The sequence below is a fragment of the Syngnathus typhle genome, linkage group LG4, assembly GCF_033458585.1.
Source record: "Syngnathus typhle isolate RoL2023-S1 ecotype Sweden linkage group LG4, RoL_Styp_1.0, whole genome shotgun sequence".
Taxonomy (NCBI): Eukaryota; Metazoa; Chordata; class Actinopteri; order Syngnathiformes; family Syngnathidae; genus Syngnathus; species Syngnathus typhle.
In genome coordinates this window covers 4367272-4379136 of record NC_083741.1, presented here as the reverse complement: position 1 = coordinate 4379136, position 11865 = coordinate 4367272, and the positions used below count along the sequence as shown (strand labels likewise).

Sequence of the window (11865 nt, the reverse complement as noted above, 5' to 3'; positions counted from 1 at the left end):
CATCCTGACTTTTATTTATTGAGGGACAATATCAAATTACAATGATCAATATTACTGTCAATATTATCGTACTTTTATTCTCAGTATTATAATGACAATTACAATAACGAGTATACAGTAAACCCGAGCATCTTCCAATTCTAATTTGATGGGGTTGCCCTGGGTAAAAAAATAATCAACAAGCACAGGCCCCCAGAGGCGAACTGACCACTGAGGTTGATCAGGTACATATAACGGCATAGAGATCAATTCAATGAATTCTAATGATTGGAGTCAAACATAAACACTAGCTGTTGTGTATCTATGGCTTCGGCAACTCTCTCCCAACAACCTAACACATCCAGCGTTTGCTGCGAGGACCATTTACCGTAATTTTCGGACTATAAGTCGCACCGGAGTATAAATCGCATCAGCCATAAAATGCCCCAAAAAGTGAAAAAAAACATATATATGTATATAAGTCGCTCCTAAGTATAAGTCGCCCCCCCACCCAAACTATGAAAAAAAACGCGACTTATAGTCCGAAAATTACGGTATCTCAATTGCGCAACACTAAAAGGTGCAATGACTGCCCCAGATTGTACAGTTGGTCACAATGTAATGTGAGATTCTCCTGTCGAGAAGCAGGCAGACATACTGAGTGGTCTGCAGATTTTATTGGATTTCATACATAAATATGACAATGGTGTGGGATAATCCCTGTGAATGTTTCACCAAACGTTCTGAACATGTTGAAAATTCCCTTGCAACAAGAAAAGTACAAGCGAATGTCTGGCGACCATTTGGTGACCATTTGAAATTTTGAACAAACAAAAAATCCAACAGACGCAAATCTCGCAATTGTTTGCTCCTCAGTGCGATGGGGACTTAAAAAGCTAGTGACAAGTGACCAAGTGAAAAGATGGGCATACCCAGGGAGCTTAGCTTTTAAGGAGTCTGGGGCTGGGAGTGTCTTTCCAAGGAACGGGCACGCATTAATTGCAATCAAATGAATATTTGCATTAAATGTTAACTTTTGAATGCACTTATTTTGCCACCCACACACACCCACACAAATTATATTATCTCCAATGGACATATAGCGGTTTGTCTTCAGTTAACCTAACGTGCAACTTCTTGCACTGTTTAATAAAGTTAGAGCACCTGGAGACAATTCGTGCGAGCAAACACAGAACAGGTAAAGGCCTGACTTGTCCAACATGCTGTCTCATTATAAAATCCTTGGGAAGTCTTACACCAAACAATGTAATGATTAACTGAGACAAAATCAATTCAAAATAAATTGTCTTAACAATGGAATTATGTTGGAAAAACAATACAAAACAAAGAAAACATATCAAAACTTTCCACAGCAATGACATTGATAATAATCTTAAAACCCTGAACGCAGAATCGCAAACCTACTGTCATCTAATTGCATTCCATTTTATAGCTATAGAGGTTGAAAAGAGATTAAGGCTTCATAGTGCACAATTTCCATTCATTCATTTTAACATGTAATCTATCTTCCAGATACCCTAAAACCTTTGTTTAATTTAAAATATATTTTATCCTCTACATGGGAAATTAAGGACAACCCTGTATTACGTTTACGTGTTCATTTTTCAGAATCATACAGCTAATAGTTTAACACAAGTTTGTGTTTGCCGCCGCCCGGGATCGTGGTTGTTGTGGGCTCTGATTTGAAGAGGACGGGGAAGGACAACTGTTACGGTTGTGACTGTCAGCGACACCAAGCCTTCTTCCATACTCTTCTTTCATGAAGAGCTCAACCATGAGGACTTTTTCTTTGTGGATCTTGAGGCTGATGTCCTTGGGTATGTCTGGGATCAACCAACTGATAAAGTCACTCATGAGCATCACCACATTCTGAAAAGGCGGAAGGCAGAAAATGGGCAAAGATTAGAAATGTGAGAAGTAAAGAGGAAGGGCGAATGACAAATATTGTCCTGTAGGTCTATTGAAACAACAAAGGAATATAATGCTCTTCAAACATACTAAGTGGTTTATTTCACCCTTTTGATTTTAATATCTCACAAAGACAATTCAACCAAGTATAAAATGTGGTTTCTCAATGACGACTTTATTCATTAAAGGGAGAATAAACCCTGTGATTAACCACTTGTTGCTGCTGATGGCTGCCTCTTTTCTAGGATGGTTAGGTAGTACATTAACACAAATGCTTGCAAATAAATGAAAAAATAAGCAAAGATTTCAATGAAAAACCCTGGTATTTATATAATATGCAGTTTTAGATTCATTTGTCAATGATCAATGAAGTTTTAACTTAGTTCATTGTTAAGGTTTTCAATAAAGTATCTACCTATCACCTACGTGTCTGTGCCTCGTCGCAGTGTGTGATATACACTTAGATTAATATGTAAAAGAGTGATTAATTTACTTAGTTTTTTGTAATTGATCAGTTTAGTCCTCCTGTGACATGATTGTGTCACGGAGCAGAGACAGGGCGATCAAGTGCAGCACAATCATTATTGAAACATTATTGAAAAAAGGGGGAAAGAGGAAGTGGAACGCTGGACTTGGGGTCTGGCAGGCGTGGTTGAGCAGCAGAGCACAGCGAGTAGTCATAGTCGGAGGCAGGCAGGGATCAGAAGCGTGGTCAAGGGACGAGCAAGTAGTCGGGGCAGGCGGCGATCAAGGGGTGGTTGGTCAGTTTACGGAAGCAGTTAGCAACAGAGATCGTTCAGGGGACAAAAAGGCAGTGGTGTCACGGGCAGGGTAAGTAGACGGACTGACAACCAGTGGCCACTGGCAGAATACACAGAGGTTAAGTAGGGGACCTAACGAGCTGTAGCAGGTGCTGGCAATTGCTTGATTGGGGCTTGGCTGGAAGTCAGGTGATGCAGGAACGTGACAGAACCCCCCCCCCCAAGGGACAGCTTCGAGCAGGATGCCGGTCAGATTGCAACGCCTTGCCCGTCGGAGTAGAACCAGGCTGCGGACGTTACAACGGCAGCCGAGGAGGAGCCTGAACCACAGGCTGCGGCTGACGATGAGACCGGGCCCACGGCTGCTGCCTACGGGTTGAAGAAGCGGAGGACCGAGCGGCAAGGGCACGGGCTGGAGTTGAAGAGCGGGTCTGGAGGAGGGACTTGCGACAGGTGGTAGGGGGCAAGCAAACCGCTCCCAAACGGATCCCTGCTAGGCGGGTGCTGTTAGCATTCTTCTGGCAAGAGGCCACCCAGTGACACTCACCCCCGCAGTACATATAGGCAAAGCCTGTCTCTGAGGAGTCTTCTACGCTCCTTTGGCGGAAGAGAGGTGCGTCCTATCTCCATGGGTGGGAAGAGTAGTAAAGGCGTGCTGGCTTACGTGGACGGGGTCCCTGGCGGACAACAGGTCAGACTGGGCAACAGGTGCCCTCCCTGACACCCGAGGTGTCGGGCTGGTGTCACGGCGACAGGGCCGGAGTCGCCTTCCTCTTCTCGCGTCGTCTTGACTGGATCCGCCGATCTACCCGTGCAGCCAGGTCCATGGCCTCTTCAAGGGTCTGAGGGCGCTCGTAGGACACCATCTCGTCCTTGATATACTCCGCGAGTCCGTGGAGGAGGGTGCCAACGAGAGCCAGGGTGTTCCAGGTGCTCCGACGCGCCACCATCTGGAACTTGATGGAGTACTGGGCGACGGATCTGCTGCCTTGGTGCAGCGTGATGAGTTCCTCGAAAGCGTCTTCCGAGGCTGAGCCAAGTCAAACACGTGCAGGATCTCAGCTGCGAAGGCGGCGAACGACGAACAGGCGGGTCCCTGCCGCTCATATTCTGCCGTTCCCCACAGCCATGCCTCACCCGTAAGGTGAGTGAGTACAAAACCCACCTTGGCTGGTTCCGTGGCGAACGTGACAGGCTGGAGGTTAAACAAGAGGCGGTTGTTAGTCAAAAAGGCCCGGACGTACTTGGGATCACCGTCGAACCTCTCGAGGTTGCTGAGTCTGGGCTCCGGGACGTCCACGAGCTGCCTGGGCGCCGGGGCAGGACGGGGCGTGGACGTAACGGTGGGCTGATCGGTGGGGCTGAGTGGAACGGTCGTGGACAGGGCTCGTGCAGATTGGGTCGCAGCAGCCAGAGGAGCCAAGTCTTTAAGGACCTTGAGAGCTTCCAAAACTTCTTGGTGGAGCTGATGGTGCTGCAGGAGCTGCTGTTGCTGCTGCCGGATGATATTCGTTAATGTCGCCATCAGCTCTGCGATCTTGCTAATGTCCCACTCCGTGTGGGTCAGGCGGTCCAGGGCTGAGGGACCGTGCGCTGGTCGCATATTGGTCAGTTCGTTCTGTCACAGAACAGAGACAGGGTGACCAAGTGCAGCACGAGCCTTTTTTGAAAAAAGGGGGAAAGGGTAAGTGGAACGCTGGACTTGCGGTCTGGCAGGCGTGGCTGAGCAGCAGAGCACAGCGCGCAGTCGTAGTCAGAGGCAGGCGGCGATCAAGGCGTGGTCGGTCAGTTTACAGAAGCAGTTGGCAACAGAGATCGTTCAGGGGACAAAAAGGCAGTGGTGTCACGGGCAGGGTAAGTAGACAAACCGACAACCACTGGCAGAATACACAGAGGTTAAGTAGGGGTCCTAACGAGCTGTAGCAGGTGCTGGCAATTCCTTGATTGGGGCTTGGCTGGAAGTCAGGTGACGCAGGAACGTGGCAGATTGTTGCTTTTGAGAATAGCAGCAACTGGTCTACAGTAGGAGGATTGGCTGTGATAGCTATAAAAATAGGGAAATGTGGATATTACCATGAATACAACATTTTAATTCACAGTAAGGAAAAAAACATGTCATTAGACTTTGAAATCAGCTATACACTGTCAAATGTTCTTTGTCTCAAAAATGGTCCTTTCCTCCAATACGTGGCTGCGGACAACTTTGTCTCTTCCTTCACTGTCCATAATTTCATTAATAGAGCGGTAGAATTGTTGCCCCCTAGTGAGGAAAGGTTATAAAAATGCTAATATGCAGAGCTGCATTTTAGAAGTTGCGGCTCTCTGTCATTTAATTCTGCCTGGCCAGATTTGATTCCCCGAAAACAAAAATACAGGACGTCGAGGACATTACTTGGTTGCCAACTTTGACGATATAGCAAATAAAATTGTTTTATCAGGATATAAATGACTCAATTGTTGTTGTCAGACGTGTCTTATGGTATAAGTGATGTTTTAGGTTTAAATACAAAAACTTAATATTGACAGAAGACTGCTAAGTCCAAACAAGAGGTAAAGAAGAGTGAAGCAATGAAGGCTACGACGGTTGCTTTTTCATAGCCTTAACCTACTACCCAAGGAAACTAGACCAGATTTAAAGGCTGGTTCTCAAAGGCTGGACACTAGCAGTGTGGTCTGGGTGCGCCGGAAATGACGTCATGTCGCGCCTATATTGTGCGTGAAAAAACACTGCCTATTCATTTCTATGCAGCTATGCCGCCTGTCCAAGTACTCCAAAGTTTATGAGGTTCATGGTGGTGGGGCCTTCCAAGGCTGCGAAGGACCGACAGTGGCACCCTGGAAGGACTACAAGTCTTAATACAGTGCCCACAGCTCACACTAAAAAAGTTACAAGCAGTAAAGTATGACTAATATCAAACAGACAAACAAGCAATTAATGCAGAGCAAAAAATATTTACAAAAGGTAAATAAAATGTGGGAATGAACCAAAAATACAACAAACATCACATGCAAGATAAGATGGCAGTGAGAGAAGCTCAGTGCTGACAGGTCTGGTTGTCAAGAAGCCAGCATTTTAACTGCGAACGGAACAAAACAGGTTTCAGGCAATCAATGCTTAAAGTCATTGATTTCTCAGATTGTTTAAGGAATGCTATTCCATTCTTTCTACGTTCTAACAGAGAAGCCTGACTGACTAAATGTTGTTAGTGTGTAATATTAGGCTTTTGTGGGCAGGTGAATTGATTACTTGCTGATTACCAACCAAAAACGACTTTCTACCAAAAGTATTCCTACCCTTTCTTTTTTGAGCAGTTGATAGCCCTTATCATCAGAACCTTTGGTGGCTGACCTCTTTTTGAGATTCTAATTTTGGATTGAAATAGTCTTCATTAGAGTAGAAATGTTTCAACTAAACTGTTTTTACATATATAATTTATCTTTGTTTAATCTTTATCCTATCCAAATTAATATTTAAATGTATTTATATTTATCCAAATTTACCATCAAGATTGCAATACTGCTTTGCTATCTATTAATGTGTCTATTTTATATCAACAACTATTTGTGGGACCCATGAACAGCTATACTCATTAACATCAGTTGTGTCATTAAGTAATCTATACTGTTACGCCATCCAGTAAGAGAATAAAACAAGTCTAAGCGGTCCTGCTAAGGACAGCTAAAATATTTTAGGTGACAAATGCACCAGATTTGTCACAGACGAGGCAGGGCAACCATGTACATCTCAAACTTCTTTATTTAAAGGAAGGAAGTGGGAGACTGAAATGAGCAGCAGATCAGGTCTGGCAGAGAACGAAGCAGAGTGAGCAAACCAGCACATGACGTATTGCTGAGACATAGTCAGGGACAGGCTGAGAGCCATGCTGGGCAGCTTTCAGGAATGGTCGAGTGAACAAGCAAGCTCAGTGGGCAACGAGAGTCAGAACAGGCAGGGAGCACAAACAAGTAACAAACCGTAGCAAGGAGCAGAGAGACAGACCTGTCTAAGGTGCTGATTTAAGGCTGGACTTTGGGCTGCAACTTTCAAACTCTTCCACTTTGCGTTCTTAGGTGTGTTTCACACAAACGTTATTGACACTCGTAGCCAACCTTTTCCTCTTCCGGGGCTTAGAGCTACAGCTGTTGCAGAGACGAAACCAGAGGCTGTAGCTGTCAAAGGTTGCTGCTGTCAAGCAGACGAGACCAGAGGGTGCAGCTGTCAAGCAGGTAAGACCAGAGGCTGCAGCTATCGCAGCAACGAGACAATCAGCTGCAGCTGTTGAAGCAGCGAGACAGGAAGCTGCAGCTTTTGTGGGAACGTGACCAGAGGGTGCAGCTGTCGAGAAGACGGGGTCAAGGAACTGAGGACGGAGCCATTGAAGAAAGTGCGTCAGGTCCAGGCAGGCATTGTGCAGGTCGAGGGGAGGTGGATGTGTGGCCTAAACGCTGGAGAACTCGGGCCAGCTCTTGGGACTGCTGTTGCTGGAGCTCCTGGTGCTGTCACTGTAGTTGCTGCTGGGCGAACTGGGTCCAATGCAGTGGGTTCACCAGAAACCCAGCGTGGTCAGAGAGGTTTGAGGCAGCGTATTTGGTTGGTTCATTGGGTCATGGACGAGGTAGGGAAACTGTGTATCACAAACTTCTTTATTTAAGGAAAAGGGAAGTGGGAGACAGAGACGAGCAGCAGATCAGGTCTGGCAGAGAACAAAGCAGAGCGAGCAAACCGGCAGCTAGGATGTAGAGCTGAGACGTGGTCAGGGACAGGCAGAGAGTCAGGCCGGACAGAGTTTAGGACTGGTCGGGTGAACAGGCAAGATAGGTCGGCAACAAGAGTCAGAACAGCTAACAGGCAGAGAGCACAAATAAGTAACAAACCGAGAGGGAGCAAGCCGGGCAAACCAACCACAAGTGACAGGAGTGCAGGGTTTAAATAGCAGAGTTACCAAGCCAGGAGCAGGTGTGGTGACAAACAGGTGTCAGGCAATCAGTGCTGATTACTTGGAGGGCATGGCTGAGGGCAATATATGTCACAGAACATGAGGGGTAGGAGACAGAACTGTCCAGGGTGCTGATCGGAGGGATATGTGACACGCGATACTGATTAATGAGAGAAAGAGCTACTATAATTTAGACAGTAAAGTAAAATAATTATAAAATAATTTATGACTTGTTATAAACCCGATACGTACAGTATTTTAAACGGTAGACTTGTGTATACATTATCAGGCCAAATTTTCTTGCCCCTCCACTTTCCTTTACTTATGCTTCTCACTTCTGCTCAATTTTAAAGTAGGTCACGAAAGGCAATGGGGAAATAGACAATGAACAGAAAGTCAAAATTCTAGCTGAAGATGCTGTGTTATTGGATGGATTTGTCTTGACCCAAAGAAATGTGTTTACTGTCCTGGCTAAAAGGTCTGGTATTCCTCCATTTAATAATAATAATAATAATTCATTAGATTTGTATAGCGCTTTTCAAGAACCCAAAGACGCTTACAGGGAACAAGGCAAAGACATACATGAGGGGGGGGGGGGTGACGGGGAGGAAACAATCGGATAAACTTAAGAGGAGGAAACCAGTTATGGGTAGGGGAGGTCATAAGCTTGGGAGAAGAGGTACGTTTTTAGACGGGACTTAAATATGGGGAGTGTGGGTGAGTCACAGACAGACTGGGGGAGAGAGTTCCAGAGTCGGGGTGATGTGCAGGAGAAGGCTCTGTCACCGAAGCTGTCAAGCAGGCAAGACCATAAATATCGCAGCAACGAGACAATGAGCTGCAACTGTTCACAACCATTTGTGAACACTTCCCCTCTTAGGCCAGCTAACGATAACAAAGATTGTTCCCATTACCATAAACCTGGACTTATCATCGCTTTCTGCACCGCCTTGAAACGAAAAGCAGAAACGTCTGCACCCCAAAAAAAGCATTGAATTAATCATTTCTGACCCGCAGAATTCAACCCTCAATGCCAGCCAAAATTCTAACTCTTGTTTTAAGCCCTTGATTTTTGTGTGGCAAATCTCTCTGGCGTCGCAACCGATGTGTCCAATCTGCATTCTCAGGGACACTGGTGCTTTGAAATCAGTAATTTTAGCCAGTGCCCTGCCATTTTCTTCTGAACCGTTTTGTGGGTATGAAACTGTCCTAGGGGTAATTGAGATGAGACGTTTATGTTGTTCATTTTGTGTATATGAAATTAGAATTTATTACTGGCTGTTTTCCGATGGATTTTTGCACTGAGGTGCCCATTGGCGGTGTGGAAACACTCATGGGAAATGACATGGGTCGGGGTAACGTTACTCGTGTATCAGAAATTGAAGACTGTCTTTATAGCAGTGACAAAAGGGCCCTAAAACTATATACTGCCCAGTTGCATAACAACCCCGATATTGACCTATGTGACAGTAAATGCATGCTTCCAGATACCTCGAAAAGCAAAATGGGCACTACCGTGTTCTGCAACCACGTGTGCAGAGAATAGGGTGAATCCAAGTGTAAGGCAGTGTTGTGAGTTGCGAACAGCTTGACAACCCTCACTCTGGTTACTTTGTCCAAAACATTTCCTCACAAATGGTACCCAATCATTCCTGCTGACCCAAACGTGCATTTCTAAGAAGGAAGTATACATTTCTAAGAAGGAAGTGGCAACTTACTACTGGCCACCAATCTTAGCTCATGCACATAAAAACCACTGTTCTGAACATCAAGATGAACCAGGGAGTTCTATCATGTTCTTAGTTTGCTTGGTTTTGATTTGGACTTTGGTTTGTTTTTATTTTTGCTTTTGTCAGTGTTATGTTTTCCTTGTGTTTCTTTTCTTTTCTGTCTCGTTAGATCCTTGTTTCCACCTGTTCTCGTTAGCACCGCCTCTTGTCTCTTCCAATCACTTCCTTCAGCCACTTGTCCAGTCCCGTTTGTCACACCTTGTTTCTGTTACGTCTTGCTCCCGTCCATGTGTAGTCCAAGACCTTTTGCTTGTGTTAATTTTTTTATTACTTTGTTTAGAGCTCTGTTTAAGTTTTACATCTCCCGTAGTACCTTGTTTTGCCTTTTATTTCTTTTATATCAAATTAATCCTTACCTGTACCTCCCGCCTTGTTACCTTGCATTTAGGTCCTCAACCCTGACAGAATCACCCAACACAATCTGCACCCAGCAGGAAGCACACAACAACCCTTATGATGTCATCAATCTGCCTCCTTCTGCACTCAGCCTGCTGACAACCCCTAAACCTTCGTAGTAAGCCCTGCCTCTTCCTCCATGTCTCCAGGTCCTAGTGTTTCTCTCTACCCCACCAATTCATCTCTTCATGTCCGTTTCGAGCCAGAGGCTTCTTATTTCGAGCCAGATTTAGTGAACCTTTTTCTGATTGACACAGTTTGACACAGATTTAGATTTTTTTCTCTCCATTCCTCAAACCCTTGCCAGTTTCTGTCACATTTTCTTTTCATAATCCCTCTGAGTTAACCCCTGAACGTTTATCCTTAGACTTTTACTTGGGCACTCGGTTAGCCATTTACACCGGACGTGAGCAGCGCGGCCGACAGACGCCCGATTAAAGGTACACATCTAGTAATCCCACCAGTTTTTGTAAATCACATCCTCCCAAGCCACTTCATTCCCTGACATCTTCCTCAAATTGTTCACCGCTGCCTTCTGCACCTTGGCCCGTGATAAGTCCTTTTTCTGGTTCCCTTCACAAAAATCCTGCACTGTCCCTCATTTCCCTTCTGCTACCCAACCTCAATGTCAGTAGGCTGATGTGGCTCAGCCTCCAGTCATGTCTCCTCGACAGCTGCAACTTCCAGCCCCCTCTCCACGACGCCTGTAGCCTCAAGTCCTGTCTCTTCGACAACTGCAACCACCAGTCCAGTCTCCTCAACAGCTTTAGCCTCCAATCCCGCCTCCCCTACAGCTACAGCCTTCAGTCCCACTTCCCGAATACCGCAGGCTCCAGTCTAAGCTAATCAACAACCACAGCCTCCAGGCTCTTCTTGCTCAGGCGACACATATCCTGCAGCAACCACCCGACCTCGCTCCGGCAGTGCAGCCGCAACCAGACATTGCTCCAGCGGCTCACGTTGTGCAGCCGCCAACGGATATCATTCCGGCGGTGCAAGCCCTGCGGTTGCCCTCCGGTCCTGCTCTTTTTGCTCTGGAGGCACAAGCTCTGCAGCCTGGCGGTGCAAGTTCTGCACCCACCACCTGACCTCGCTCCGGCGGCACATGTACTTCAGCCGCCATCAGACAGCCTGGTACAGTTCACTAAGAGCCGCGACCCTGTCGCCTTCGATGTTGGAAGGCGGGATGTAAACCGCGACTCGTCACCGTGGGATAGAGAAAAACGTAATTTCGGTCTCTTTGTGTGTTGTGACATGTGAAGAGATTGACAATAAAGCTGACTTTGACTTTGACTTTGACAGTGATCTAGTGGCGCACGACATGAGGGCACAAAAGTCCTCATCTGGCAGCTCAACCTCTGCGACCGCCCTCTGATCCTTCCCATCTTGCTCTGGTGGCGCAAGTGCTGAGGCTGCCACCTGACCTTGCTCTGGCGACGCACGTTCTTTAGCCACCATCCAACATTACGGCGGCGCAAGCCTTGCTGCTGCCCTCACCCCTCGTCTGCCATTCAAGGCTCCCACCGGCCTTGCTGTTTGAGGACTGTGGACACTTTGGTGATCACTGGGGAAAACAACAGGCAACAAAGTAACAAATAGATATGAACAAACCACACTTGGACTCGGCTTGGGAGTCTAGAAAAGCACATGGCTAAGCACATAGGACAGATGACAATGACCCAACAAACACTGAACAGAAAGGAGGACACTGAATACAAACAAATTGACAAGATAACGAGGAACACCTGGACACGTCACAAGTTGCTGAGGGAGCTGATTGGAAGACACAAGTGGGTGTGGCTAACAAGAACAGGTGGAAACAATTACTTGACGAGACAGACTTTAAAAGTCCCAATGATCGTCACACTGTGAGTATAGCTTTGCATGTCGTTATTTGATACAAATTACTTTGTATCTCATCTGAATTGTTTGTAGCAATGTTGGGAAAGTTAACTTTCTACATGAACTACTTCAAGATTCAGTTTGCAACTTTTAAAATGAACTAGTTCAGTTCATAGTTCTTGATTGAAAGTCTATCATTGTTCCAAAAATGTCAAAAAAGTATTTCTCTTC

General features: G+C 46.0%; 1 protein-coding gene across 7 annotated transcripts in view; it reads right to left on the bottom strand.

The window, feature by feature from the left end:
- ano1a (anoctamin 1, calcium activated chloride channel a) overlaps positions 1 to 11865 on the bottom strand; it is a 149160-nt gene continuing 137295 nt past the window's right edge. For 6 of the 7 annotated variants that reach the window (XM_061276376.1, XM_061276374.1, XM_061276379.1 and 3 more), the window contains one exon: positions 1 to 1869. In XM_061276376.1, coding sequence (XP_061132360.1) covers positions 1627 to 1869 — 243 coding nt within the window. In that variant the 3' untranslated portion in view covers positions 1 to 1626. Of the gene's footprint in view, positions 1870 to 8308; positions 8398 to 11865 lie in introns of all 7 variants that reach the window. The other variant, XR_009714162.1, reaches the window with a different exon arrangement.